At 39.6% G+C, this 26,483-nt stretch overlaps 1 protein-coding gene across 1 annotated transcript; it reads right to left on the reverse strand.

The window, feature by feature from the left end:
• Positions 1-282: 282 nt before the first annotated feature.
• LOC118414884 (putative N-acetylated-alpha-linked acidic dipeptidase) lies at positions 283-25,450 on the reverse strand. The gene is made up of 17 exons (XM_035819150.1): positions 24,968-25,450; positions 23,985-24,276; positions 23,442-23,564; positions 22,845-23,025; positions 22,003-22,093; positions 21,450-21,545; positions 20,687-20,772; positions 18,985-19,104; positions 8,045-8,127; positions 7,116-7,179; positions 6,667-6,734; positions 5,722-5,804; positions 5,506-5,596; positions 4,737-4,992; positions 4,250-4,331; positions 3,549-3,641; positions 283-1,317 (listed from the first exon to the last, which is right to left on the reverse strand). Exons 1-17 carry the CDS (start codon positions 25,303-25,305, stop codon positions 1,125-1,127), a joined length of 2,340 nt encoding a protein of 779 aa, XP_035675043.1. The 5' UTR covers positions 25,306-25,450; the 3' UTR covers positions 283-1,124.
• Positions 25,451-26,483: the final 1,033 nt, after the last annotated feature.

Below are 26,483 nucleotides of genomic sequence, written 5' to 3' on the forward strand. Positions count from 1 at the left end.
GAGCTGAAGGATTTGATGAAAAACATTTTGTGGCAGGATGCAAAGGCACTAACAATGTGTGAGAGAAAAACATGCAACCCTAGTAAGGAACTGACACCAAGTAGGGAAATATAGTAAAAGTACTTTATATGTATTGTGGCCTGTTGACAAAAAGTCCTCATCAACTGATGGACAAATAAGAGTTTAGCCTATAGATTGCATTTTAAAATTCTCCAAACTAAATCCAGATATTTGTAAGTACTAAATACATGATTATCAACATTTAGCAAGAACACCACAATAAACACCTGCTTCACCAATTTAATGTTTCACATGTCGGATATAGGGTATTTCTCAGCTACTGTTAGCAGCACAATGGAGCCCTGTACAACTATCTGTAATGCACAAGCAGCTCTCAATTAGCCTGGACACCCACTAGGTCAGCTTTAATCCACTCATCCCCAACACTGGAAGAAATGACATGAAAACTGTACATGTGGCTCTATAATGAAACAACTTTTGCAGTACAAAATAAAATAAATTGACAATGTTCTGCTGTATATCAACATAAGAATTAAAAAATAATAATAAGTTACTGCACAATTTACAATGCACTGCCTCATCACTATTAACTAAAAAACAGAATATATTTTCTTAAACATTGGTTTAGTTAAAGTAATATGACAAAATATAGTAAAGCCTGATATGTATAAAAGGAACCCTGACATGTGTTTAAAGATCCTCTATTGTTAGTGCTTTGCATAATTACATCTAGCCCTTTGCCATTCTACCTAATCATATCCACCTTAATTTTCTATTACATGTTCTAGGCTTGTCCAATTTGCTCTGAAATAATATGGCAAGAATACAAAACCATGTCCAGACACCTTGTCACTTAGAGATAACTTTGATACAAAATATGATATATATTTTTGTTAGACATGTATTGATTAATTTTGTTCTCAATATATATTGGAAGAACACAAAACCCAAATGATGTTCAGTCACCTTCTACCTTAGAAATACGTGTATATTCAATAAAAAAAACAGATAAATAAAGCTTTATGTCTAGGTTTCCCACAGGGGAATAGTGACAAAGGTGCACCAAATATGATGGGCAAGAGTTCATTTTCACACAGCCATGACTATTCCGTGTCTTCCACGAGTGTTCTTGCTGCAGCATCTATGGTGAAGGTGAGGATTGACAGCTGTCTCTTGAAGGTCTCCCAGGCAGGGTCGGGGTCCGCACTATGGTTTACTGCAAACAGAGCATCCTGCAGGCCCGGGAAGGAGGAACTTGCATAGATGTTGTGCTTGCTGGGGGCAACAACTACATGTCTGAAACAGAAAAAGTACAACATGTCTACAAAAGTTAGAAAACATTGTAGGTGCAATGACCTAATGATGGTAGGTGCAGCAAACTTTCCAATTCTCTTAGTAGTTTATAGTTAGGAGCTTTCATTTTTATACTTTGCAATACTGCCAAGTATTTAGGATGTCTGACTTCTTTCATTTTCTTTTTTACGGTGCATACAGGAGACAAGTTAGTGACAGTAAAATTTCTTTTAACCTCCTTAGTGAAACTGATAAATACTTGCAATACATGGTACATACATCAGTTTTCCATTACAGATTAAGTGATTAACTGCTGGCATGGCATTCAAAAAAGTTTCATACAAAATGTATACCACTGCAAGTAAAAAAGCATTTTATGTAGCAGACATGCATGTATACTGGCAATTTTTATGCCATGGAGCAGGTGACACTTACTTCACAAACCAACATCTTAATGAATAAAACATAACTGCTTCAGCCTGTTGATGATAACATCCATGCTCTTAAAAAGGGAATGGCGCCTGGCATATAACTTTTACTGCTCACTTATTTTCCTCTTCGGCTCCTCTACAACCTGTGACAGATTCTCCCTATGTTCATCACCTCTATCATAAGCAGGGGGACAATAAGAATCATGAGTATATTCCCCCCAGGCCGACCCATTCAAGCACAAGCACTTAATTCAAACTTGGCCATAAAAGTATGGCTCTAACTGCTTCTCGTGTACGTCCCTTTGATGTATCTGAAGGACATGGGCCATAAACAAAACAGTCCTTCTGCTTCACTTGAACAACAATTAAGGAAAGGGGGCCTGATTTCCGGATCTCTTCCTTTCAAGAAGATTAGGTGGTAAAGTCATGATCGTTCATTAGATGAGATCTCCCAGGAAATTGCCGCTCCTTGTCCCTCACTCTGAGAGGATACGTGAAGACCCTCAGCCATTGGATACGTCATGCTGACAGGTCCCCGAGGACCCCGTGTCATCACCAATGGGTCTTTGGGAAGGCTGATTACCAGGGAAAATCAGGCACTTAGGAGCAACATAACGTTCAGCTTTAGGACTGTAATCTTGCCCAACATTAATAAGGAGCATTGTTAGCCCTGCAAAGAAGCACTTTAGTGCTCCCAATCAAGGGTTAATGTACAGATATTGCCAAGGGAGGATGGCAGGCACCACTTAGTCAGGCACACACGGGCCACCTGAGAAACATGCAAGACCCACTCCTGTGCATTAGTGTGTGGCGGAAAACTTTCAGTTTGAAGTCAACAAGAAAACTTTTATCACAAGACATCTGCCGCTTCCAAGCTGCACAATTTGCAGCCTTTGCGTCTGTGTGAAGGGAAACATTTTTTATTGGACAGGAAACCTTGTACGAGGAAGTGCTCCACCAGTGGTGTGTGTCACATTAAAGGGAAAACACACAGTAAAGTGGAGTGGAGTGGTGGCTGTAAAATCTACCTACAGAAGAAATCACGTACATCAATGCAGGTTACTGAGAAATCTGCCTCTGAGTGCTGACTAATTGCTCAATATATGGAGGTCGTTTGAGTCATGACTGACTCATGCTTTATACATGTGCCTTCTCAAGAAAGGAACATGCTGATAACAAGACAACTGTCCACTTTTTTTATAACATATATCTCACATTTTATGTTTAAACTGCCCAAACAAACCTGGAAACTTGTATCAATAAGCCATTGGAAAGAATGCATAATACCATAGTTTCAGCACCAAGGACAGACTTTAGTTAGTTACTGTATTATTACAATATATGAATATAATGCCTGCATAAAACTCTTGATTTGAAAAGCTTCATTCGTAACTTTGCTTGGCTGCATGATAAAAGCCCAGTTAAATGATTTTCATTAAGAGTAACAATTATAGAACATATCATTACAAGAGATGTTTAAAAAGCAGACCACACAAGATATTTGCCACTCATCATCCGGGACCAAACACATCTCAATGTCAAAGATTTTGCCTCTAGAGTGTTGCACTATAGAGAGAGAATAAAAACATGTTGTACAGAATGATGAGAGAGAAAAGGACTAGTTTTAACCTCCTCCCTTCTGAGGTAACCCCATTTCACAAAAACTGACTTCTCACAGGGTTAGGCAGCAGTACGAATGTTAAAAGGTAAAAGGGACAGAGTGGCTGGTGGACAGAGACAGCCTCCTTCAGATGACCCCTGATGGAATGGAGGAGACACGGTGGCTCAGAGAGTCGAGGTTACCTGGCTAGAGGACGGCCGGGCAAGCCCTCTGGCTCAATGAAGGCTCGCTCCAGATACATCACCTTGTCATTCATCTTCCGCACCGCAAACGGGCTGGGCAATACAAAAAAGCAGGTTAAGGGGTCAACATTTGCAACAGTCTTTTTAGTTTGCTAACTGAGGGTTGTTAAAGTTTCTAGTTGGGGAATAAGGGTGTAAAAATTATACAACAAGACAAAAAAAAAAACACATAAAGCCCAAACAATACCCCCTCTACTACTATTTTTGCCAAAGTAAAAATTATACTTTCAAGCTCCGTAAAGATTTGGTAAATCAACAAGGTTCTTTGTACACAGCCAAAGAGTAGGGTAATGGATTTCCTCTTTGGTTGTGTACAGAGACATTTGTTACAAATACTTTTAAGCTAATTTTGATTTTGCCAGACAAACTGTCTAGATAGTCACTGTCAGTTGTTATCTAACATGTAAATGTAGAATGTAAAAACACTTTCTTCAAGTACATTAAAGACATTAAATACAGTATCAAATTTCACCTCAGAACGACACTGCCCATTATGTTTTACTTTATTCCCTTGCCACAACCAAGACTTTCAAAGTGATATACAGCAGGAAGAGAACATCAGCAGGGGTGTCCTTTAAACACTCGTGTACATCATTGCTTCATCAGTGACAAAGACCAGATCGTGTAGAAACAGTCCTCACTTGTTTCTGTCAATGACATGTCTCTGTTGCTCCAGGTGTATGGCTGCAAGGGAGAACTTCTGCACAGCAGCTTTTAGTCCATCTGAAAAGGAGCAAGGATCTATCCATCAAACCTTATGCCATGTGGCTACTTCTGGGGAATTGTTTCATAAGTGAGATAAGTTGTGGCAACACAAAGGAGCCTCCCATGTGGTGTAACCAGAGCCATTACAAACTTCATACCTAGAAGTTTTCTGCAATGCTCAAAAGAGGCTCTGATACCATCAGAAATAGCAAATATGTCAACATTGATATAAATGATGCATGTCTCCATGTTCTCCTTCCTCCACAGAGGCCTTATAGACTTTATTTTCAGTTGCAAACTAGATCTAAACTAGTATAATGTGAATGACTTTTGTTGTTAGGGTACTTTCATTTTACTTTCAGTTTTCCAAGTTAGATGTGATAAAATACTCAGCTAGCATGTAAAAAGATAGAATGACATTACCTAAACTGATATTCTTCTCATCCAATTTGGCTTTAGCCGCCTGTTCAAAATCATAAGTGGTTTTCTGCAGGAAGTCTGCATAGTCCTCAACACCGAGTGGGATCAGGAGGGAGTCAGCCATGTTGCGAGCTAGCTCCCCCCAAATCTGAACAAGGGCCCGGTGGTACACGAAATCTGGGTCGATGAATTCCTTGACGTAGTCATACGTCTCGTAAGCTGAGTGGTACATGGCGTAGGTGGAGATCGGGTACGTCTCCTAGTAAAGGAGACAATACATAAACAAAAAATCAAAGACCTTGATAATTCTAATGATTTCTCGCTCATTATGTATACTTTCCTGCCATCAGTGGGACTTTGGACCCAGGCCAAGTTTGCCACAAAAGCCAAACCAGCATTCTATCCAACCTTGGACCTTAGCTAGCAGGAAAAAAAATGCACACAGACCAAGACAAACAAACAAACAAACAAATTTGTTTTCAAATATGTAAACAGAAAAAACTTGGTTAAAGTCCAAAATTCACTCCAGAAGAATTTGTACATTAAGTATGTGACATATATCCCATGTCTTAAGGTAGGGATTCCCTTCAATAACCTTGCAGTCTGTGCAGCTTTAAACCTACACATCTCTCCTATTAGAGATGGTGTGATGACAAATTTTGCAGCTTCTAGTTCATTGGTACATGTATATATAAAAAAAACACCTACAGATTAGTTCAGTTAATTGCTATCTGCAGACAAGACAGTTAGGCCCTTGTTCCAATGCACTCACCCTGTCATAGTCATATCTCATGTCAACAGACGGCACGCCTACTCTGTCCAGCAGCACAGTGTAGTCACTACCTGAGCCAATACTGCCAATCCTACGGACAGCCGGGAACAGGTCACAATTAGCAAAGTGAGAAATACAAATCCCTCTCTTCATCCTACTAACCTAATATCAGAAAAAGTACACGGGATCTACGCTAGATAAACAAACACAACATACATGCCATCTGGTTTCATATATTTCCAGGTGTCGTACACTGTCGGTCGACCTTGCTTGATCTCCTCAGGGTTTGGGTTGGGAACCTTCAAAACAATTTCATGAAAAACAAACATGTTAAGTGCCAATAAAATGGAACTTCCTTTCATAGACATAAAAAGTTGGACAAGCTCTTTCTTTGACGTCACAACTCATTTTTAATTTGCTCTACCCAAGACAAGAGCATGTAGTAAACAGTTGCTTTAAACATTACACCAATGTTTTACGAAAAGACCAAATTTTATCAGCAAACAATAGAATTAACTTCTTTTCATTGGTACTTAAAGGATGATGAGATGAATCAAATAAACAGCAATCATGTCCCAAAAGTCAACTATCCACTGTCCCTGCAGGAATTCAGGAACACATCTATTAGACACATTTGTAAGTCCGTAACAGTCAGTGAAGATAGTGTAGTAGAAGTCTTTGGACCAGGTGTTTCAAACACCTGTTTCTTTGAAGGCTTCTAGAATTACAGTTCGAGTTTTAGGATTGCAGAGTTGAGAGAAAAAATTGCCTTCCTTTTGCGCTTCCCAGCCTGTGTTTTTTTCTTTCTATCTGACTAATTAAACAAAGAAGATTTATCATCACAGTTGTCTAACTGATTAAAAAGGCAGATGACTGGGAGTGACTTTCCCTTGTATTTCTCTGAATTCAAATTCTTCTGTAGCCTTAAAGTACGTTTCTTCTCGGCCAGCCCTGTCATTATAGAATTAACAAAGGAATTTTTGATTGTAATATTAACATACCATAACACAACAAAGGTGCAATTTACACTTAGTAAAGTGTAAATTCTACTATATGTATGCCTGGAGACATAAACAATATATATGCCTGGAGACATAAACAGTTACTGTATACTATATATGCATTGTTTAAGAGGTGAAAGACACAGCCATCTGTTCCTACCTGCTTGGTGGCATTGTAAAGGGCCTGGTACAGAGGTGGGGTGGACCTAATCCTGGGTGTGGCTTGGCCTGCATGGGATATTCAATTCAAATGCAACTTCATACTATATGCCTTTGAGGAGCTTTAATTTTGTTCATGCCTTTCTGAGAAAACTGTCTTTCATTCCTTTATTTAGCTGTCACTAACTTTTGTGTATTCTAGGAAAACAAATATTTCAATATTGTACATAACAAATCAATGAAGCCTAACAGCATGGACATGTGAAAAAGTAGACCAGACAGATTTCTGATAAAATATGTTCCGATGTCAGTCCTATTCTAGACAACACTGGCTCAGTCTTGAGATCAGGCATACTAATAGTGCATAGTTGGTCAAAGCATTGTAACGTTACATCTTTAAGCCATAACGCACCACAATATTTTCATGCTTATTCCAGCAGGGTAACGTACCTTGAACAGCAATGTCAACATTGACATAAGCCACAGCTCTTTGTCCCATAGTCTTGATATTGTCCTACAGTTAGATACAACATATTGTCAAGCTGTCTCTTTATAATTTCATTTCATTACATTTTCAACCATGACTTATTGAAAATACCAGTAACTAGTGTTTTATTTTCTTAGTGTGTGTACATGTATACTGCAATGTCATAGCATTTATCTTACATGGCAAAGTCAATAGCCATTGTATGTAATACAAGTACTGATGGAAAATGAGTTCAAAAACTGAGAAAACACCTTTGCTGGCATCTAGCCTATTCTAAGAATGGCTAGTGGCCTATGCTGTTTGTAAGGAGGAAATAGTATGACTTCAATTTAATGTAATCTTAAGTGGTAAACTTTCAGATAGAAGTTACAACCCACCTGTAAACATCTCTTATTTAGTAAATATTAAACAGTCTATTTACATTTGAAGTTTTGTAAACATCCAGTATACAGTCTACAAATTTGTATGTGATATGTTTCAGTTGGCTTGTTTATTCAGACATTTGTATACATGCCAGGCAAAACATAGGGCCAGGGCAGCAATTTTCCTTGCCACTTCAGTAATGGTATTGTAATGATTGCTAGACCGTCCCCTTTTAATGTGCTTAAGGCACCTCATTTGACTCCGATTTGACGATTATTTCTATAGATGTTTGCGGCAAACAAGCAAACAGCAATCATGTTTTTAAGGCACCTCGTTTGACTCCCATTTGCGGGTCCTTTCAATAGATGGGTGCAGCCCCAACCAAGATGCCCTCCCAGGATTGAACTGGAGTCTCCTAATTACCAACTACATGTGATTGGAACCAGGAGCTCATCTGTGAGTCAGGTACCAGTTAAGCTACAGGTTTGTTATCACTATCAATAGCATGATTCTGATAAATCTATCTCACCTCGGTCCACTCCGAGGACCCAACGAGCCCGTACTCCTCAGCACCCCAGCTACAGAAAACAACAGTGCGCCGTGGTCTCCAGCCTGAAATCACACAGACTTCGTTTGTCACACATTTTAACCCTTTGGTCCACCTAAACTCCAATCAAACCTTTTGAGGTTACCACCTGTTCAAAAGGACTGCCTGGACGATGTGACAGTTTTTGGTGGTCCCTTAGATACTTTTTCTGCAGAGACCATCTCTTCACGTAAACTGTATTATTTTTTACTTCTACTCTCTGTAGAACCTAACCCTGTAACCAATACATAATTGGTGCCAAAATGCTTTAGCATCAATAAGGTTAAACAGTATGATGTATACAACCTCCAGTATATATGACTGGAAATCCAACATATGTCTACTACTAATAACATGCCAGTCAGGTATGCAATCTTGTCATGATATTCCAAACAATTCAAGAGCTGTTGCTTATAGCCATCACCAAATTGCATTCACCAGGCAACAGAGGTTGTAGTAGACCAAGGAAAACTTGCTGGATGGCGTGTGTCAGAAAGGACATTAAGGTGTGCGGCCTACCCAGTGTGGACCACTGGTCAGAGCCACCTGGAAATACAGTGTGAAGACTAGCCGACTGCTGCCCACCCGTGTCAGGGACCATCACAGTACAATCATGTATTAGATACTACTACTTCTTCTACAACTACTATTTTACTGAGGTCTGATTCAGAAAAGCCATGTTTACAAAATACAGGTATGTTTGTTTAATGTTGGTGGGATATGATGCTATACCTGTACCTTCCAAGTAAACTACAGGATATTGCACAATGAGAGTTTTTCGTTAGGCAAAACAACTGGGATTGTAGAAGATTATCCCAAAACAAAAGGCTCCCTTCCCTCTTCCGTGTATCTAATCATCTATAATCCCACTTGTTGCCTCGCTCCCTAATCCATCTCCCGGGTAGGAAGCCCCAAATTGGCCTTTGCACTCCTGGATCAATGGCACAGCTTACAGGGCTTACGGGGACTTACAGACCTGCGATCAAGATCAATGGTGCCCACACAGACCGGAGAACACTCCGGCCCGGACTATCACAAGTACAAGGGGAGGCCATAACTCTCATAAGCACTCAATGTAGGCTTGTATCAAGGAAACCAATCCTCCGCATCAATTCTCAACTCCATCTGGTGCAAAGTAAAGGAGCTGCAAACTTAGCCATGAGATCCAAAGAAAGCACACTGCTTTCTCTTCAGCACTGTTTTTACTCAAAATTGTAGGCTTACTTGTATTTGCGCCTGACTGAAATTCAACAAAGCCATTCCAACCTTGTCTAAGCATTATGCTTGCTGTTTTCAATCTTTCTTATCTTTTGAGGTCAGCATATATTCATTGCATTCATGATGCATTTTATTGCACCACCATATGCATATATGCAGAAAAAGGATCTAAAATATCGCAAACCCATGCATATAGACTTCCTGATCTGGTTTGTATAGTTGAATATGACTGCTACAGATAACTTGGAACACATTTCAGATCACAGATTAGAACTATAGAGGCTTCAGAATGACTGATGTTTTGAGCACTGCCACGGAATTGAAATCCTTGACCTCAATCTCAAGAAATCCTTATCCTTATATGCAAACTGATGGATGTGAGACATTGTCTGTTCCAACAAGATTACTCGGGAGAGACAACAGGACTAAACTGAAATGGAGAGAAGTTCTCAATACGACAACTTTGCCTTGTTATAAGTACATGTAGACAGAGTCAGCTACAAAATGTGCCACATTGACAGGGGAAAGCAGGAACACTCAAATGGCACAGAAAGCAATACTAAACTTGCCAAACTACATACTCTAAAGGTGAAATGTTCTTCCACAAAGTCACACGTTTCACAGGCGGGAAACAATGAATAATGGGTACAATGGGAACACACAAAGCCCTAAAATATAATAGTGCTATAAATACTAACGGTGACAATCCATTGATAAAGTGTGCCTATGTGTTGGCAATTTTACATCCTGAAAGCATGGGATCCCCTCATTTGTCGTATCTGATCCCCATTACTGTGCGTAGTGCAGTTTGCTTGGAACTGGGGAAGATCTATTAGTATGGGGAAAACCCGCCATCATATGGATCCGGCAACCTTGGCCATCAATTACCCGTACTTAAGTTTGTCAAAAGTAGAGCTGGTATCACGGATTCCTTCCCATGTCTGCCCAACACTGCTCAATATTGCATGATGCTGGCTGAGCAGATTTCCATTGGATTGATCGTGATTTTGGCTTAAATAAGAGGATTTTCCTCATTGTGTGGCACTAAGCCGGGGGCTTGTGGGTTTGCGACATGGAAAGGTACAGAGATCATTGAATCATCTTCAATCACTGGGACGTAGGCTTCTGCAAGACATTTCTGTAGCTGGCAGTAGCTGTCATAACTAAAGGTTTGATCTCAGGTAGCATAGGTCCCAAGCCACAACACCTGTCTCTGATCAAACTACTATGGAAGTGCAAAGGAGCATTGTATGAGGAGGCACTTTAGGTCCCATTTGGTTTGAGATCCTTTTTCCTGGTTTCAGTAGAAGCCATGACAGTAAGGACAGTTGATCAGTTCCTGCACTTTGTGACTTACCAGGACTTGCTCCAGGATGTCACCTAATTGCAGAGTGCACTTTACTGCACCAGGTCAGGCAAACCGGCTTTACTTTCTCACTCTTAAAGGATGAAAGGTTTTACCTCATTTCATCTGCACTCCATTACCCAGTTTTATGATCTTTGGAAGTTGTTGCTCTTTGAGAAGCTTGTAACTACAAATCACATCAGGCAAAATAAGACAACATTGATACTACTAGTGTCCAGTACACTCTTTGGTTAGAGGAACATTACTTTGACAAGTAATATCAGGAGAACAGGTAGGTGAAACTATTACATTAGGAGTGACCTTCCAAATCCATTTACTGGTTCTTAGATTCACCTTTCTAATCTTATACAAAGAAAATGGACAGGACCACTGGCATTACGTTTTAAAGTCCTTTCAAATGGTGAAGACGACACAAACATTCTTTCTTTCATCATATTCTAGCTTATAGTCTTGACTTTCTGATCTTAAAAAAAAGACAACAACCTCAACTATGTTATATTTTATTTTTTATGTCCAGTCAAAAACAAAGACCCTTTCTTTCACTATACTCTAGTCTTTTGTCTTTTTATTTCACCATCTAATACACTGTACATGTTAAGGACAGGCAAAAACATTGGAAACCTGCCGATACCAAACATAACCTAAAAAAAGTGACAAAAGACTCAATTATGAAAGCAAACAAGTATTTCAGCACCAAGGACAGGACTAAAATAGGTAATGCGAAAAGGAATCAAAGTACAGCTCAAAATATTAGTGATCTACTGTACCAGTAATTAACTTGACAGAGAGTGATTGGTTATCAAGTAAGTCCCTCCAAGTAAAGCTGCATTGCACTTTCAGCTATAGAAAAAGCTTAATGCTGTGTCACATGCATGTCCAATTGAGTTCAACCAAAGAAGGAGAAGAAGAAAGCAAAGCAAGACAGGCAAAGAAGCAAACAATAATTTCAGCACCAATACAAGGACAGGTCCAAAATGACTTGTTATGCATTCTCAAACCACATGGAATCTTTGATATAAAACATTAATTGAAATATTTGGATTTCTATAAGTATGTGATGCACCCAATAATACCTATTGGCAATCTCAACATTTAAATGAAGAGGAGCCATGTGGACTATGCTTATCTAAGTGCCGACTGATGATACTAGACACTTAGTCTCGATGGCTTTAATGTGAAAATTCACCTAATTACAGTACAGTCGATTCTCTTATTCATGTTAAAATGTTGAACTAATCATTTTTCATCATCATATAAATATGGCCCAACAGCAATACGCGACAATCCAATCTCGTTGGGAGGTCTCGCGAGACTGTAATCTGGCCGCGCGCGCGCATGATTTGACAGTCGGACGGTAACAGCCTTCAGCAGCCCAGCGGCTAACAATGGCTTCTCCCAGCATCGACTCGATCGAGTCAACTTCAGAGATTCGTTGTGCTATTATTTGGCAACATCCGCCGGTAAATCGGCATGCCATGAGCAGATAATATTGTTGTGAACCTATGGACTCGATATCGTGCTGTAAATTTGCAAATTTCTGGTCATTTTTCACAATTTTTGACGGGCGGTTTATGCTTGCTTGTCGTGAGAAAAACGTGCATATAGGCGCGTCGCCTTACTTGTAGTTACTCGGATAAGTTTGGCTCAAGCCGTAGATATATCCCGCGAAAGCTTGACAAGTACCATCATTGGATCCTTGTAGATCCAAACTCGTAAGACTTTCGGCGATTTTGAGCGTAAATTAGTCGATGGCAACATATCGGCCTTTGGGAGTTTACGCGTACGTGAGTTGGGGAGGGGGGCGTGTTTCCGTGTTCGTTTTGATCAAGACGGGGTCACTTTTCTGACTATGTCTATGATTTCAGTTTTCGCCGGATGAAACTCCACAAAAGCGTGAACATATCGATGTAGGGTCCTTCTGGGTAGAAATCTAGCATGGTTTCGGCGGCTTTGTGGGCAACTTTTTATTGGTTAACTTCATACGTGATGAGTGGGTGTGTCTGCAAATGTATAACGTTTGGCATTTGCTGTTCTTTTTCAGATCAACGCGTCGCGATCGAAATTCACATCATCAGGGAAATACTGCAAATCATATGGATGCAATAGCCGTATTTCATGTTTTATAAAAGATGTCTTAACATATGTTCTTACTCGATCTCGTAGAGCTTTGCAACTCATGCTTTTGAGAAATGATAATTACATGAAATTGTATATATCATTAGTGTTTTTTCCAAATGATAGACAAGTTCTCACAGCATTTACAGTATTGACGAAAATAAGCATCCGATAAGTAATACTTTTGGGAAATGGTAATGTTTCATACACATAATCATTCAAATGTACATTGTATTAAAATGTGAACTTTCAACATCTCTGACTGTTTTTGTGTGGCATAATTTTTGCAACAAATGAGACATCGTCCTACTCAGACCTAAGACAGGTAAGCCGTAAGGTGTCCACTTCCCTGTGCTATACATAGTAGTCCACTGTATTCTGCCGATGCAGTGGTCTGGACACTCTGCATCAACAACTTCCGAAGTCTTTCTTCATACATACCATAGAGTTTCTTACCTCCTTTGGCTCTTTGAGTGAACAGCTCCGGTAGTATGGCTGTTTTGTGAAAGTGGTCAAGCTTTGGGATATTCTTCTTCTGCCATTCTGAGTCTACTTTAATTTGTTCGCAGACTAAATTATCCCTGCCAAAGTAGACAACGAAGTCCGCCCAATTTAAGTTACAGCAATAGACATTCCCTTGCACTTGGTGGTGGTACCTGTGTGACGTCTTGAGTGCTGCACTGCTGTCTACCTTTGTTCTTTGGACTGCCTATTTTAGCGTGAGTCCTTTCTTTGAATGGGGACACAATGAATACACGAATGCGTTACTTGAAATACATGCAGTAGATGTACACATTTCCCGTTAAAAAGTATAAAAACGCACATTTCTAATTTCATGTTCATGGTGAAGTTATCCCTTCCGAGCTGTCTTTTTACCAGACAATCCCAGTGCTTAAGTAACGTGTTATCATCAAGTACATTTGGGGGGATCTTGAAAAATATGATGCATGTTGGCACTTTCTCTTCATTGACACACTTGGACTGACGGCTATTGCATCCATATGATTTGCAGTATTTCCCTGCTGATGTGAATTTCGATCGCGACGCGTTGATCTGAAAAAGAACAGCAAATGCCAAACGTTATACATTTGCAGACACACCCACTCATTACATATTACGTTAACCAAAAAAGTTGGCCACAAAGCCGCTGAAACCATGCTAGATTTCTACCCAGAAGGTCCCTACATCGATATGTTCACGTTTTTGTGGAGTTTCATCTGGCGAAAACTGAAATCATAGTCGGAAAAGTGACTCCGCCTTGATCAAAACGAACGCATATACGCGGAAACACGCCCCCCTCCCCAACTCACGTACGCGTAAACTCCCAAAGTCGATATGTTGCCATCGACTAATTTACGGTCAAAATCGCCGAAAGTCTTACGAGTTTGGATCTACAAGGATCCAATGATGGTACTTGTACGCTTTTGTGGGATATATTTACGGCTTGAGCCAAACTTATCCGAGTAACTACAAGTAAGAGGGTCTGCATGCTCTTTTCCGTAAGGCGTAGGCAGGCCTTTTTAATTCGCGTAATTCGTAGGGTAAGCTATTTTATTTCACGTAATTCGTAGTGAGGATGGAAAATTTACCGTAAAGCGTAGCCAGTGTATTTCACGTAAGGCGTAATCTAGCCTAAAAATTTCACGTAAAGCGTAATTAAGCCTAAAAATTACCCGTAAATCGTAGCTGGCCTCCCAAATTTCGTAAGTCGAAACTTAGTCTACCAGTAAATTTAGTCCTTCAAAACACAGGAAATTGCGTTTCAGAGGATCAAGATTTCAAAATTTCGCCGGACCTCACTTGCGACTCCTTTCACCTTCGGTCATCGACATGGTAAAAATATGGTATATACCCTCAAAAATCTTCTTTTTTTTGCAAATAGAAATGTCATTGAAGTTAGCTTAGTCTGCCAGCAAAATTTGCCCATCAGAATGCAGGAAATATCATTTTCGAGGGTCAAGATTTCAAAATTTCTATGGTCCTCCTTGTGCCGCCTCGCGCCTTTGGAACTCGAAATTCTGAAAATATGTTGGGGATGTGTGTCAACCTCAAAGATCTGTTTTGCTGATAGAAATTTGCCCATCAAAATGCACAAAATATCGTTTTATAGAGGGTCAAGATTTCAAAATTTGCCACTCTATTCACCTTCGGTCATCGACTTTGTAAAAAATATGCATCATGGCTGGGGGATGTGACGTGTCAACCTCAAACACATTTTTTACTGATAGAAATGTAATTTCACTTAGTTTTCTATAATAGCCAAAAAAACTGGCGTTTCAGGGGGGCAGGATTTCAAAATTTTCCCGGACTTTCCTTCGGCGCTCGACGTGGCAAAAATAAGTTGGCTGGCGTCACCCTCATAAGCTTACGCTGAACCCCTGGGACTCTTTAATTAGAAATGCCATTTAACTTAGCTTTGTTTGCCAGCGAAAATTTCCCTTCAAAATGCAGGGAATAGTGTTTCAGAGAGTCAAAATTTCAATCTTTCTTGCGGAGCACGACCCCGCCTCTGTCGAGTGCTGCCAGCCTTCCAGAATTTAGCGTAAACCGTTGTCAGCCTGTCTGAATTTAGCGTAAAACGTTGCCTGCCTTCGTGAATTTAACGTAAAGCGTTGTCGACCGTCCCTAATTTAGCGTAAAGCGTTGTCAGGACCCCCCATGCAGACCCTCAAGTAAGGCGACGCGCCTATATGCACGTTTTTCTCACGACAAGCAAGCATAAACCGCCCATCAAAAATTGTGAAAATGACCAGAAATTTGCAAATTTACAGCACGATATCGAGTCCATCGCAACAATATTATCTGCTCATGGCATGCCGATTTACCGGCGGATGTTGCCAAATAAAAGCACAACGAATCTCTGAAGTTGACTCGATCGAGTCGATGCTGGGAGAAGCCATTGTTAGCCGCTGGGCTGCTGAAGGCTGTTACCGTCCGACTGTCAAATCGCGCGCGCGCGCGGCCAGATTACAGTCTCGCGAGACCTCCCAACGAGATTGGATTGTCGCGTATTGTGAACTTGCAAGCAATACTATATACCCAATGCTGGTTCACAAGCTCTTCACTACTTTATCAAAGTTTTTCATAAAAAAGATATTGATATCTTTGATTATGCCTATCCTGGAAATTGACAGGAAACAGCACTATATCCATAAGGAGATATTTTGTATTAATCATGTACATTACGCTTTATTTTTGTCAAATATATTATCATGTTGAAAACTAGTTAGGCTAAGTAAAATCAATTTTCTTCATTATGGAACCAAAACCAGTCATCAAGAAATAAGACCCTACTTTCACACACTGGTGTTCTTAGTTTTCACAACAACAAAAAGTCAGCTTTTTGAAATTTCCCTGCTGGCTGTATGACAGTGCATTGACAAATTCTGAATGCAGGGGTCACCAAGGTTCATTTACAAAAACCAATACAGTTAAACAAACATATGAAATCTGCCCATAAAGCCACCAGTGAAAATGTGCCCAAAGTGACACATTTATTCATCAGACATGTACTAGGTTATTAGACAAAGAAATGCAACAGCATCTTGATCTACATGTCATGCTTACCTGAAACAGATTTGTAAAAAAGAGTTAAGAGACTTCTCAAAAAAGATCTAACCCTTAGCTTTCTGTTATTCAGATCTGAAGCTTTATGGTATCAAAAATGCTGCTGGAATTCTAATCAACTTGTTTCATTCCATTTCAAAAACTACTCCTCCGGTGATTTTTTAGTCACATTCTATACCTGACATGTTAGTCATCCCACTCATAGTTATTTTCTACATGAATACTGATGATTCTTGGAGAAAGTCTTGATTCTCATAGTGATGGCTTTCTTAAAATTAGATCTATGGCAAATATAGGGGTCTCTAAGAAAGCAATTATGATGACACAAATTATCTTCAATACACCCTATGCATGTGAAATGACTGTCATTTAAGGTACTATTGCTTTATTCTATGTCAATGTTCCACTTTATAGTTCCAAGATTAGCACTGCTGCCTGGTATGTCCTTTGTATTGCCTTGGTGCAATTTCAACAACATGAAACAAAGCAAAATAAAGCTAGCACAATATATCTGCATTTTAACCACAAGTTAAATCAAACAAGACTAAAATATTGAAGCAAACAATTTCAGCACCAAGGACAGGGCAGCACAGAATGATAGTATTGTTACCACAAGTAAAGTTGAATTGAACAAGTATAAGATATTGAAGCTAGCAAGGACTTCAGGAACAATGGCAGGGCAGCACAAAATAATATGGATCTGTTTGTAACAAAATCTGCTACAAATGAAGTTAAACAAGACTAGAATATTGAAGCTAACAAGAATTACAGCACCAAAGGCAAGGCAGCACAAAATCATACCGTTCTTTTTGTAACAAAAAACATCACAAATGAAGTTAAACGAGACTAAAATATTGAAGCTAACAAGAATTACAGCACCAAGGGCAGGGAAGTACAAAATGATACTATCGTTACGACAGGTTAAGTTAAACAAGTATTGATATTGAAGATAACAAAAATCTTAGCACCAAGGGCAGAGTGGTGCAAAATGATAGGATTTGTTTACAACAAACTTTTCCACAAGTAAGTTAACATGACTAAGATATTGAAGCTAACAAGGATTTCAGCACCAAGGGCAGGGAAGTACAAAACAACAGTATCTGTTCATAACAATGTTAAATTTAACAAAAGCAAATGTTGAAGCAAACAAGAATTTCAGCACAAAGGGAATGGCAATGCAAAACAGTAGGATCTGTTTATAACAAACTTTACCACAAGTAAAGATGAACCAGACTAAAATACTGACACTAACAAGAATTTCAGCACCAACAGCAGAACAGCACAATATAGTGGAATCTGTTTGTAACAAAATATACCACAAATGAAGTTCAACAAGACTAATGTACTGAAGGAAACAAGGACCTCAGCACCAAAGGCAGGGTAGCACAGAACAATACAGATCTACAAACTTTACCACAAATTAAGTATGTCTGCCTCTATATACAAGCTGGTATAACCACCCTTTGACATAACACAGACTCAAATATTGAAGAAAACAAGGACTTCAGCACCGAGGACAGGACCAAATTAACTTGTCCTATGTTCTGAAAGCACATGGTAGAAAAGCCTGATCTGTCATGGAACAATGCACACAAACTCCTTTCACTATTCTTACCTTCAGTACCCCCATCCCCAGCTCCCTAAAACAGATGGCCCAGCTAAGTAAAGATACTCTTATCTGTCATCAGACTGTTTTTTTTCTTATGACTTCTAAACACCAGCTGGCAACTGTAATGTCTAAGTACAGATAACGATCTGCAACAAGATGACTGGAATAATCAAATAATTCACAGATCTATTACGTTTCTCTGCGAAGAGACGAAATCAGTTTGTTAGCAGATGACTGATTGAACAGGCAGGCAACTTTTGTTCATCACTTAGAAGCCACTACTAGCTTTTCTTGACAACACAAATGTTTTTGGTTTGGAATGTTTATCCAACCTGACACATTAGGCTTTTTACTCCCATGATGAAGTCACACAAAAATGTCTGCTTCCCACATGCTGCCTGTGGTAGACAGACTCCCGGAGGGTTTAATGGATCCAACATTCAAGTTTCCTTGGGGCAACATCTGTGCAGCTGTTTGGTAAGTCAGCTTTACTAAGTAACTAATGCACACTTGACATTCTGATGAGGTTATCACAACTGCTTCCACTAAAACAGAAGTCAATCTACTCATGTAGACAAACGTGGGAATACTTACTTCGGTGCATGCCAAGAATATCTGCCCCCTACAGAAGCTTTTAGTACAAAACCTTGTTCTTCAAAATAACTGTTTGACATTTGCAGTCAAACCCAAAACTTGAATTGATCTTTATCAAGAGCATGTTAACACAATAACATATAAGAACAAAGCACCTGTGGTCATCGTAATAGTCTTTTACAGTCTGTCCAACCCCTGTGTTCCCAGTGTACACTTCTGAACATATAATTAAGTTGTATTCTGGTGAGGTGCTTAGTTGTAATAAGGTACCTACTGTAATTTCATGTCCTTTTTTTAGGATCAATAAGTAAAAATTCAGTAAAAATAATGTTATTGCAACCTGAAAAAAAGAAAGAGAAGTGAAAAAAAGAAAAAGATTGATGAAGAAAAAGAAAAAAAAAACTAGTGTCCTACCTTCCTGTAGAAGTTTTCCGTAGACTCTAGCCAGTTCCAGAAGAGATGCTGTCCCACTGTTGGGATCAATAGCACCAAACACCCAGGCATCCCTGTGGTTCCCCAGCAGCACATAGCGGTCTGGAAAGTTGAACAGAGAATCAAAACACAGTATCGGGTCTTCAAACTGGAACAGTCTGGGATCGAATCGGTATCATAAGTACAGTTTTCAAGTGAGCAGCAAAAAGATACCTGACATCTTGGTTCTCTCATTGCTTACATGTTTCAGCTAAAAGCTACATTCAGCTAAAAGCTACAAACATTCCAATAATTCCTCTTTCAATTATGAACTTCCTTAAACATTTCTCAGCAACAGGGTTTATGCATGTATGTGTCTGGTTATACTGGGGTCACATTTACTAATATCGGCACCCAATTTGTGGGAACAAAATGTATGGTACTATGAAAGACAACAAAATTAAAACTAAACACACAAAAAGTTTTTTAAAAATCAGTCATGAACATTGTATGTATACATTTCTTGATACACAATTTTATTTTTCATTCCCGACAATAGCACAAGCAGGACTTGTTTTGAAAAATGAATCTAGCATTGCCAAGGAGAGGTAAATCACCACAAGACAAAGTTCAATTGAAGTGATCATGACTGACAGAGGGTGACTTTGATGTTCCTAAAACTTCCACAGATACAACTGCAGTTGATGTGCTCACTCATATGCTGCAAGTAATGGTTATATCACCTTCAGTGTCAGCTTAATAACACTCTCACAGATCTTTAAGTCCCATAATACATACTTAATGACACATGTGCCTTAAAAAGCATCATTTAGTGTCACATATTCATAAGCTGCTGGCAAAGATGCTACAATGCTATGTATGCCAATTATGAGCTACTTGATTTGTTAATGACTCCACCTCTACATGTTCACTTCTGACATGCACTAGCACCTTACATATGAAGATTGACTTGATTGGAAGTTAATCATATCCATATCTACATTGCGCTAGTGGAAGAGAAAATTATATCTACATCTTGCCTCATTATAATTTTCATTGGACGGAGGCACTTGCTTTTTCCCTTGCACGATCAAACCATCAGCTCCACATACAACCAAATCAGTCGCTGTCTAGTGCGCTCTACTCGAGCACACACCAAAGGAATCAAAAGTGATCGCAGGCTGAGATAACGTCATGACTTTTCACTGATGGCTCTACACTTCTGCCCCTTGAAATGGAGTTTTACATAATCCATAGATTGTGTATCACTTCCTGGCAGCCAGGTAATAAAGGTGAACTGTAGGTGTTTTCAATGACAAAATTGTTTTTGCCTAACTGTGAGACCCACCTATGTGCAGCAGCACCACCTATTGGAATGTACATGCATGTGCACGTACATTTGTACCTCCAAACTGTATATCACTGTAAAAATTTGTCTCAGCATTTCTCTTTCATACGACTGATTTTGCTGAAAGACCACCAACTTTCAATATGAATCAGAAAAGCAAATCCTAGCAAAATTTGTTTCAGTCAGCTTTTTTCTTTCAGGCAAATGCTTTTGCTGAAAGGTAACACTACTTTTCACTATGAATCTGCAAACAACATCTTAGCAAAATTATCTTTCTCCAGATTTAGCCTCCTAAACCCTTGTAGATGGACCTGGAGACATTCCTAGCTCACATACAAACTGTAACAATATACCCACCTGATTCTATACTGCCATTGATGTACCCTATGACATTGGTGATGGTCCTGTTCTCAAAGACATTGTGCACATGCATCTTCATCTTTCTGGTGGGAACAAAGAGGAGTTGATTGAGTAAATGATGTGATCTTTTACTTAACTTACACTTGATTTGTTTAACCAAAACATTAATAAGATCTACTACGTTTTTGACTGCCATATTTTAATGTAGCTGCTCCTGATTTTAGCTGCCTGGACAGTGTGTATTTCAAATTGGACCTGTCATTTTCAAGGTCCCAGTGCTCTGTGTCAATATCAAGAGACTTCAATCCCTCTTACAGATGTCTCTGAAGCACAGCTGTCGCCCCCTGTGTAATCCTATATATGTATATGTTGTTTATTTTCAAATCAAGTGTTTTATAAAGTTTGTGATTTTACCTATGATACATACTATGTACATGTAATTCAACATATGGTTACAATATGGCAACATGCATTACATTCAAGTTTTATATTGTTTTGTATTGTACTGTACTTTTTTGGTTGTCAAATAAACCATTGACAACCACTGACAAACATGTATCATTAGCTGTGTGTGTTGAACTTTGTTGCAAATCAATATTTTAGTTACAAAAGCTATGTGTAACACCAAAATACATGTCATCAACATCAATAAGAGAGCATGTTTCATCATAACAAAGGGAGGAAAAGTAGTCATTGTCAACTGAGGTAAAACATAATGCTTTTCATTTAGTCTGTAGTAGTGCAGTTTGGGTTATCCTACCCATTGGCATATTCCCCAGTAAAGCCTGGCCCCAGCCGGTAGGTGATGTTCAGGCCTCCTGACCAGCCTTCTGGAGCCTCTGGGCCACCAAGGTTCCTACATGCACACACAAGAATTCAACATTAAAGCTGTGATATATCTAACACACAGTGGTTGGTACCATATAATAAAAATGGTCTGCAGAATTTGTACAGATTAGCGGAGCCCTGAGATTGGGCCATGAATTTTTTGGACAATTACATTACTGGGGTATCCATTGTCTTCAAGTTGTCATTGTCTTTACTGATTAAAATATATATAAGTGTATGAAAATACATAAAATAGTAAATAATATAAAAGGATCTGGACACAGTGTTATTTCCTCATCTTGATGTACCATGCAACAAATAGTGATAAAGGTATGTTAAAGCAGTCATCTTCTATCAAGGATACTTTTTCTATTGGCCAGTAGTCCAATGTGATGTCTACTGCATCTTATAATGATAATGATAATCTTGTGCATAGCGTATTACTGTATACAAGTACATCACCACAAAGGAAAGCCTTGCCCAACCTGAGGTACTTGACAGCATCGCCCCAGCTGATAGGTGTGGTGGGGATTTGTGGCAACTTGGCATCGTCCTTCTGCAGTCTGTATGCAGTATCTGTGGGTGAGTAGGAGGACAGTGCTACAATAAAAGTGTCTTACATGTACATAACATAAAAGTGTCACTTCCATAGATGTGTTAGTACTGCAGAGTTGCATGTGTGATGAAGTTTCTACTTCTTATCATATATATATGTCTACAAAGCAGTGATAGAGGTCTATTGCACATGGATAGAGATATACTGCAGACAGGTCTTCAATCATTCCTCAGTACCACAACTTAGCAAATGTACAAGAATGCCCCCTAGTGATCTACATGAAGACTGCAGATTATCTAGTGGAACTCTTATTGTGGTACAGCTGTAGTCATATATGTCGGTACATCAGTCTTGATACACACAAAATGTTTGTGATCTTGTAAAACAAAATATGAATGGAGTCTATAAGTCTTGAAGGAGAGTGGGAAGGGTGTTGATACATTGAATAAAGAGACTCTTTTTTACATAATCATTGGTTTATTCCACACGTTTCTGTGACTGTCTGTCACCTTCTTCAGGGCAATTTTGACTGGTTCACATATTACTGCAGGACAGGTGTTGCTGTTCACAGTTCAGATGCGGTCACAAAATGAAAAGTATTTACATATGTACAGACAGATTTATGCAAAATATTTACAATGCGGTCCCAAACGCATCAACGGTGTTGATGCATGTTACACTACTGATCATAAGCAGTAATAAAGGCGCACTCAACATGTAGTCCAAGACATCGACAACAGAATAATGTATGATTTCAGCTCTCCTTCTGACCTGTAGAAGGGAAGCCAGGTGTGAGTGGATCACCCTGCCCAGTGAAGAGCGTCCCGCGTTGTAACCCAGTGTCAGGCATCCACAAGCCCTTGGGGTATGCGGGAAGGTTGGACGGGTCAACGTCCTGCGGGTCAGAGTACAGGATGACCCCGATAGCTCCTGCTGCTTCTGCATTTTCCACCTGCAAATAGAATGCAGAAATAAAAACACTCATGTTATATTTTGGTTTACCATGCACCAGCAGATACAAGGATAGTAAATAAAGGTATTGTGTAAATCTGAAGGCAGACCTCAAACATAGAGGATGAGGTCTTCCTAAAACACAAAAGAAACTCTTCTAAGAGCTAAGGAAGCTCAGAAGATGCAAGACGTAGTGGAAGACAGACTGAAAGCAACTGCAGGATGTGAATGAAGATGAGAATGATCATTATGATTTCTGATGAGGAGGCTCAAAATGAAGAGTCACATGCAAGGTGTGTCATAACCAAGGCAAGTGTCAGAAGTAAAAAGTTGTCAGAAGTCAGGTGCAACATGCTAGTATTGAAGCTTATGTCTATCACTAGACCCACAAGGCGAGTACAAAGTGTAATCTCCAACCTTGCTGCCTCGGAAGATAAGCCCATATCTCAAGATGACAATTTTGCCACTGCAATCAATGTTGTTCTTCTGTAGGTACTCGAAGTCTTCTACTGTTCCATAGTTTCCATACACCAGGTCACCCTGAAATAGGAAATAAACAATGTTGTTAGTAACTTTCTATTCTGTAGCGCGCTACCAGTGAAAGTAATAGAAAAAATATCATATGATTATATACACAGAAAACATTTGGACTTTGTGATTTTCAATATGTACATTGTATTGCCATTAGAATTGCCCTTCATCACAAAATATAGCTTTACAGGCATGTGGCAGATATGCTAGATATATAATCACACCGGATGACAAGAGTGCGCCACCTAATCTTTGCATATCTGACTCTAGGTGATGTTTTAAGTTATCTAGTGGAGATACACCTACTTACTATCCTTGGTGAAACAGAATTCTACTCTTGTTCTCATGAGCTCTGAAAAAAAATTTATTGTTGAACACCTCAGTCCTGCATTACCTATCTAACTTCTGCAGCTGTAAATGATGCTGTACCTGTGGTTCTCCGCTGGGTGAGTAGGCGTTGAACGGTCGCGTCACATCCGAGTCGTTCTGCTGCGGGATGATGGCCTTCTCGCGTGGAGCGGACTTCTCTACTTCATCTCCAGTGTTGGTGAGGATGGATACGTAACTGTCCGTGGTGTTGTTGGGGTACGACAGAAGGACAGTGTAGGGAACTCTCTTCACCACATCCAGACCGTAGTCCTGCCACTTGTCGTATATGTAATCTACCAGGACCTGCTCATCACGCACACTGCCTGCAAGGTGAGGTCTGGCTGTCAAAAACCTGAAAAAGGAGGGATGTGTAACTTATAATACTGCTTAGATAAACACATTTGATGGTATGTGGAGGATATACTCATCCGGAGACAACAGGAGACACCATCATCCTTCCTCCTAAAAGTACAAGAGTAGAGTAGAGTAGAGTTGTTTCAGTCCGGTAGGAGTATCCACTCCAGTTTGGGCTGCTCTTCAATTGTTGTATTTTCTTCTTCATCAATATTACAAGTGTCATGGCTTCCATAATCTTACTTCATTACAGTCAATTTGCTCTTTCCATATCAACAAAGAAAAGAAAGTTCAATTTGTTGTACTAAATGTAAGTATTATCTAGTTTCAATTTATCATGATGTCAGCTCTTTAAAATATGCCACATTTTCAACCGCACTGCCTGTTCACAGTATGGTGAATGTACGTTGGGGTTGTCAAACATAAACTGCCAAGGTACTGCAGTCCAGTGAGATAACCCCTTCAGGGCTTATAAGACAAAGGGTTTATCATAACAATGGCAGATTGGAAATCTAAAAACCTTCTGGTATATGTATCTAGGGACAAGGAGGTTGAAAGAGGGAAAGGAGGACTCCTTTCCCTCTTTCAACCTCCTTGCTAGGGACAAAGGGCTATGTAGTCTGATTGCGTAGACCAGTGCTGTTACGATTGGGCGTATAGACTGTGACAACAAAACACACGACACGCACCTCAAGTGTTTATCAATCTCAGCAGTCTTCACTTCATCTATTATTCTCTGGGTGATACTGGGGTCGCCATCTTCGCCCCACTGTTGTGGTCCTCCTAATAATTCCCCCCTTGATTCGTACCCAAGTATAGCACCTAGGATAACCCCGAATAAAAGAACGACGAAGCTGACGGAGATCAGACGACATTTGGACCAGACGACGGTCCCTCTGTGTCGCCGCCGTCGGAAGTCGTACAGTTCTATGTCGTCCATCGGGTCGTCGTCGGCAAGGTAACTCCGCTCGCTGGTGGTCATTCTGCGCACTGCCGCCGCCTGCACCAGCGGAATAGCGTTTTCCATACGCCGTCTAAAACCCCAGCTCCCACACAGCTCTAGGATAACTGTCTGCGTGACAAAATAAAGATGTCGTGGACAGAAATCAAACTTGGCAAGTAAAATCTTCCTTGTTGGTTTTAACGAGGTTTTGGGTCAGGGGTCATTCGACGGAACCACTCCAGAATCTTTTCGTTACAAACATTTTAATTTAGCCACAGACTAATGGCTGTCGATTGGACAGAATTATAGATACAAGTCTTTTCTTTGAAAATTCAAAAGGTAACGAGAAACGTCAGAATAATTGACATTGAATCAATTTTACAACGGAGTAACGTTACATTTTGTGTCCCAGACGCCCGTGCAACAGCGCCCTCTGTCCACTCGAACTCGCCATACAGACTGCAAGTTGGTTCTTGATGATGTCCAATCAATCAATCAATCAATCAAAATGGTTTATTGACAGTGTCCTCATAAAACCACCAGATAACGTAATATAACAATTCACCTTGGTGTATTATTGCAGTAAATGGGTCGTAAATGCACGAACTAAGATGTGATTTGATATCATGGCCACTGGGCTAATAGGTAGCTCTATGCAGCTCTACAAATGATCGCTACAAATGTTCTTATGCCGCTTTTTAGTCACAATGTCAGTACTTTTGTGATTCAACACTTCAAGTTCAAGGTTAAATGACCAAGCAGGTCCGTTTATTGTTCAGTTAGAATTTCTATTTTAACGTTACCTTTTGTACACAGTTTGTATTTTATTTTGCCTGAATGTTAGATTTTGTGCTATTTCGACACAGAGCCCTTCGCTGATCCCCGATGAGCTCGACCCTTATTATATTTCAGCCATACCATAGGTATGGTGGAATATATTGTATTCGTAAAGTTTCTTCTTTCTCCTGTCAAATCTTCAAAGTGATTCATCTCCGCAGTTCCTGGACCGAATGACATGAAATTCGGCACAAGGGTAGAGTGGGCCAATACCCTGATGATTTTTTTTCTTCATTTTTTTCATATCTGCCTCTTTATAACTGATTTTATTGAGGTTTAAAAGTCATGTTTTTACCAAAACGGTATATTTTGGCCCCCTGTACACTGGTATTACAAGTGAATGACCTGAAATTTGGTATGGATAGGCATAAGATAGTTGGTGAAATGATCCAAGTAAAATTTTTGGCATGAAATACTGTAAATTG

Source organism: Branchiostoma floridae, chromosome 1, assembly GCF_000003815.2.
Source record: "Branchiostoma floridae strain S238N-H82 chromosome 1, Bfl_VNyyK, whole genome shotgun sequence".
Lineage (NCBI taxonomy): Eukaryota > Metazoa > Chordata > Leptocardii > Amphioxiformes > Branchiostomatidae > Branchiostoma > Branchiostoma floridae.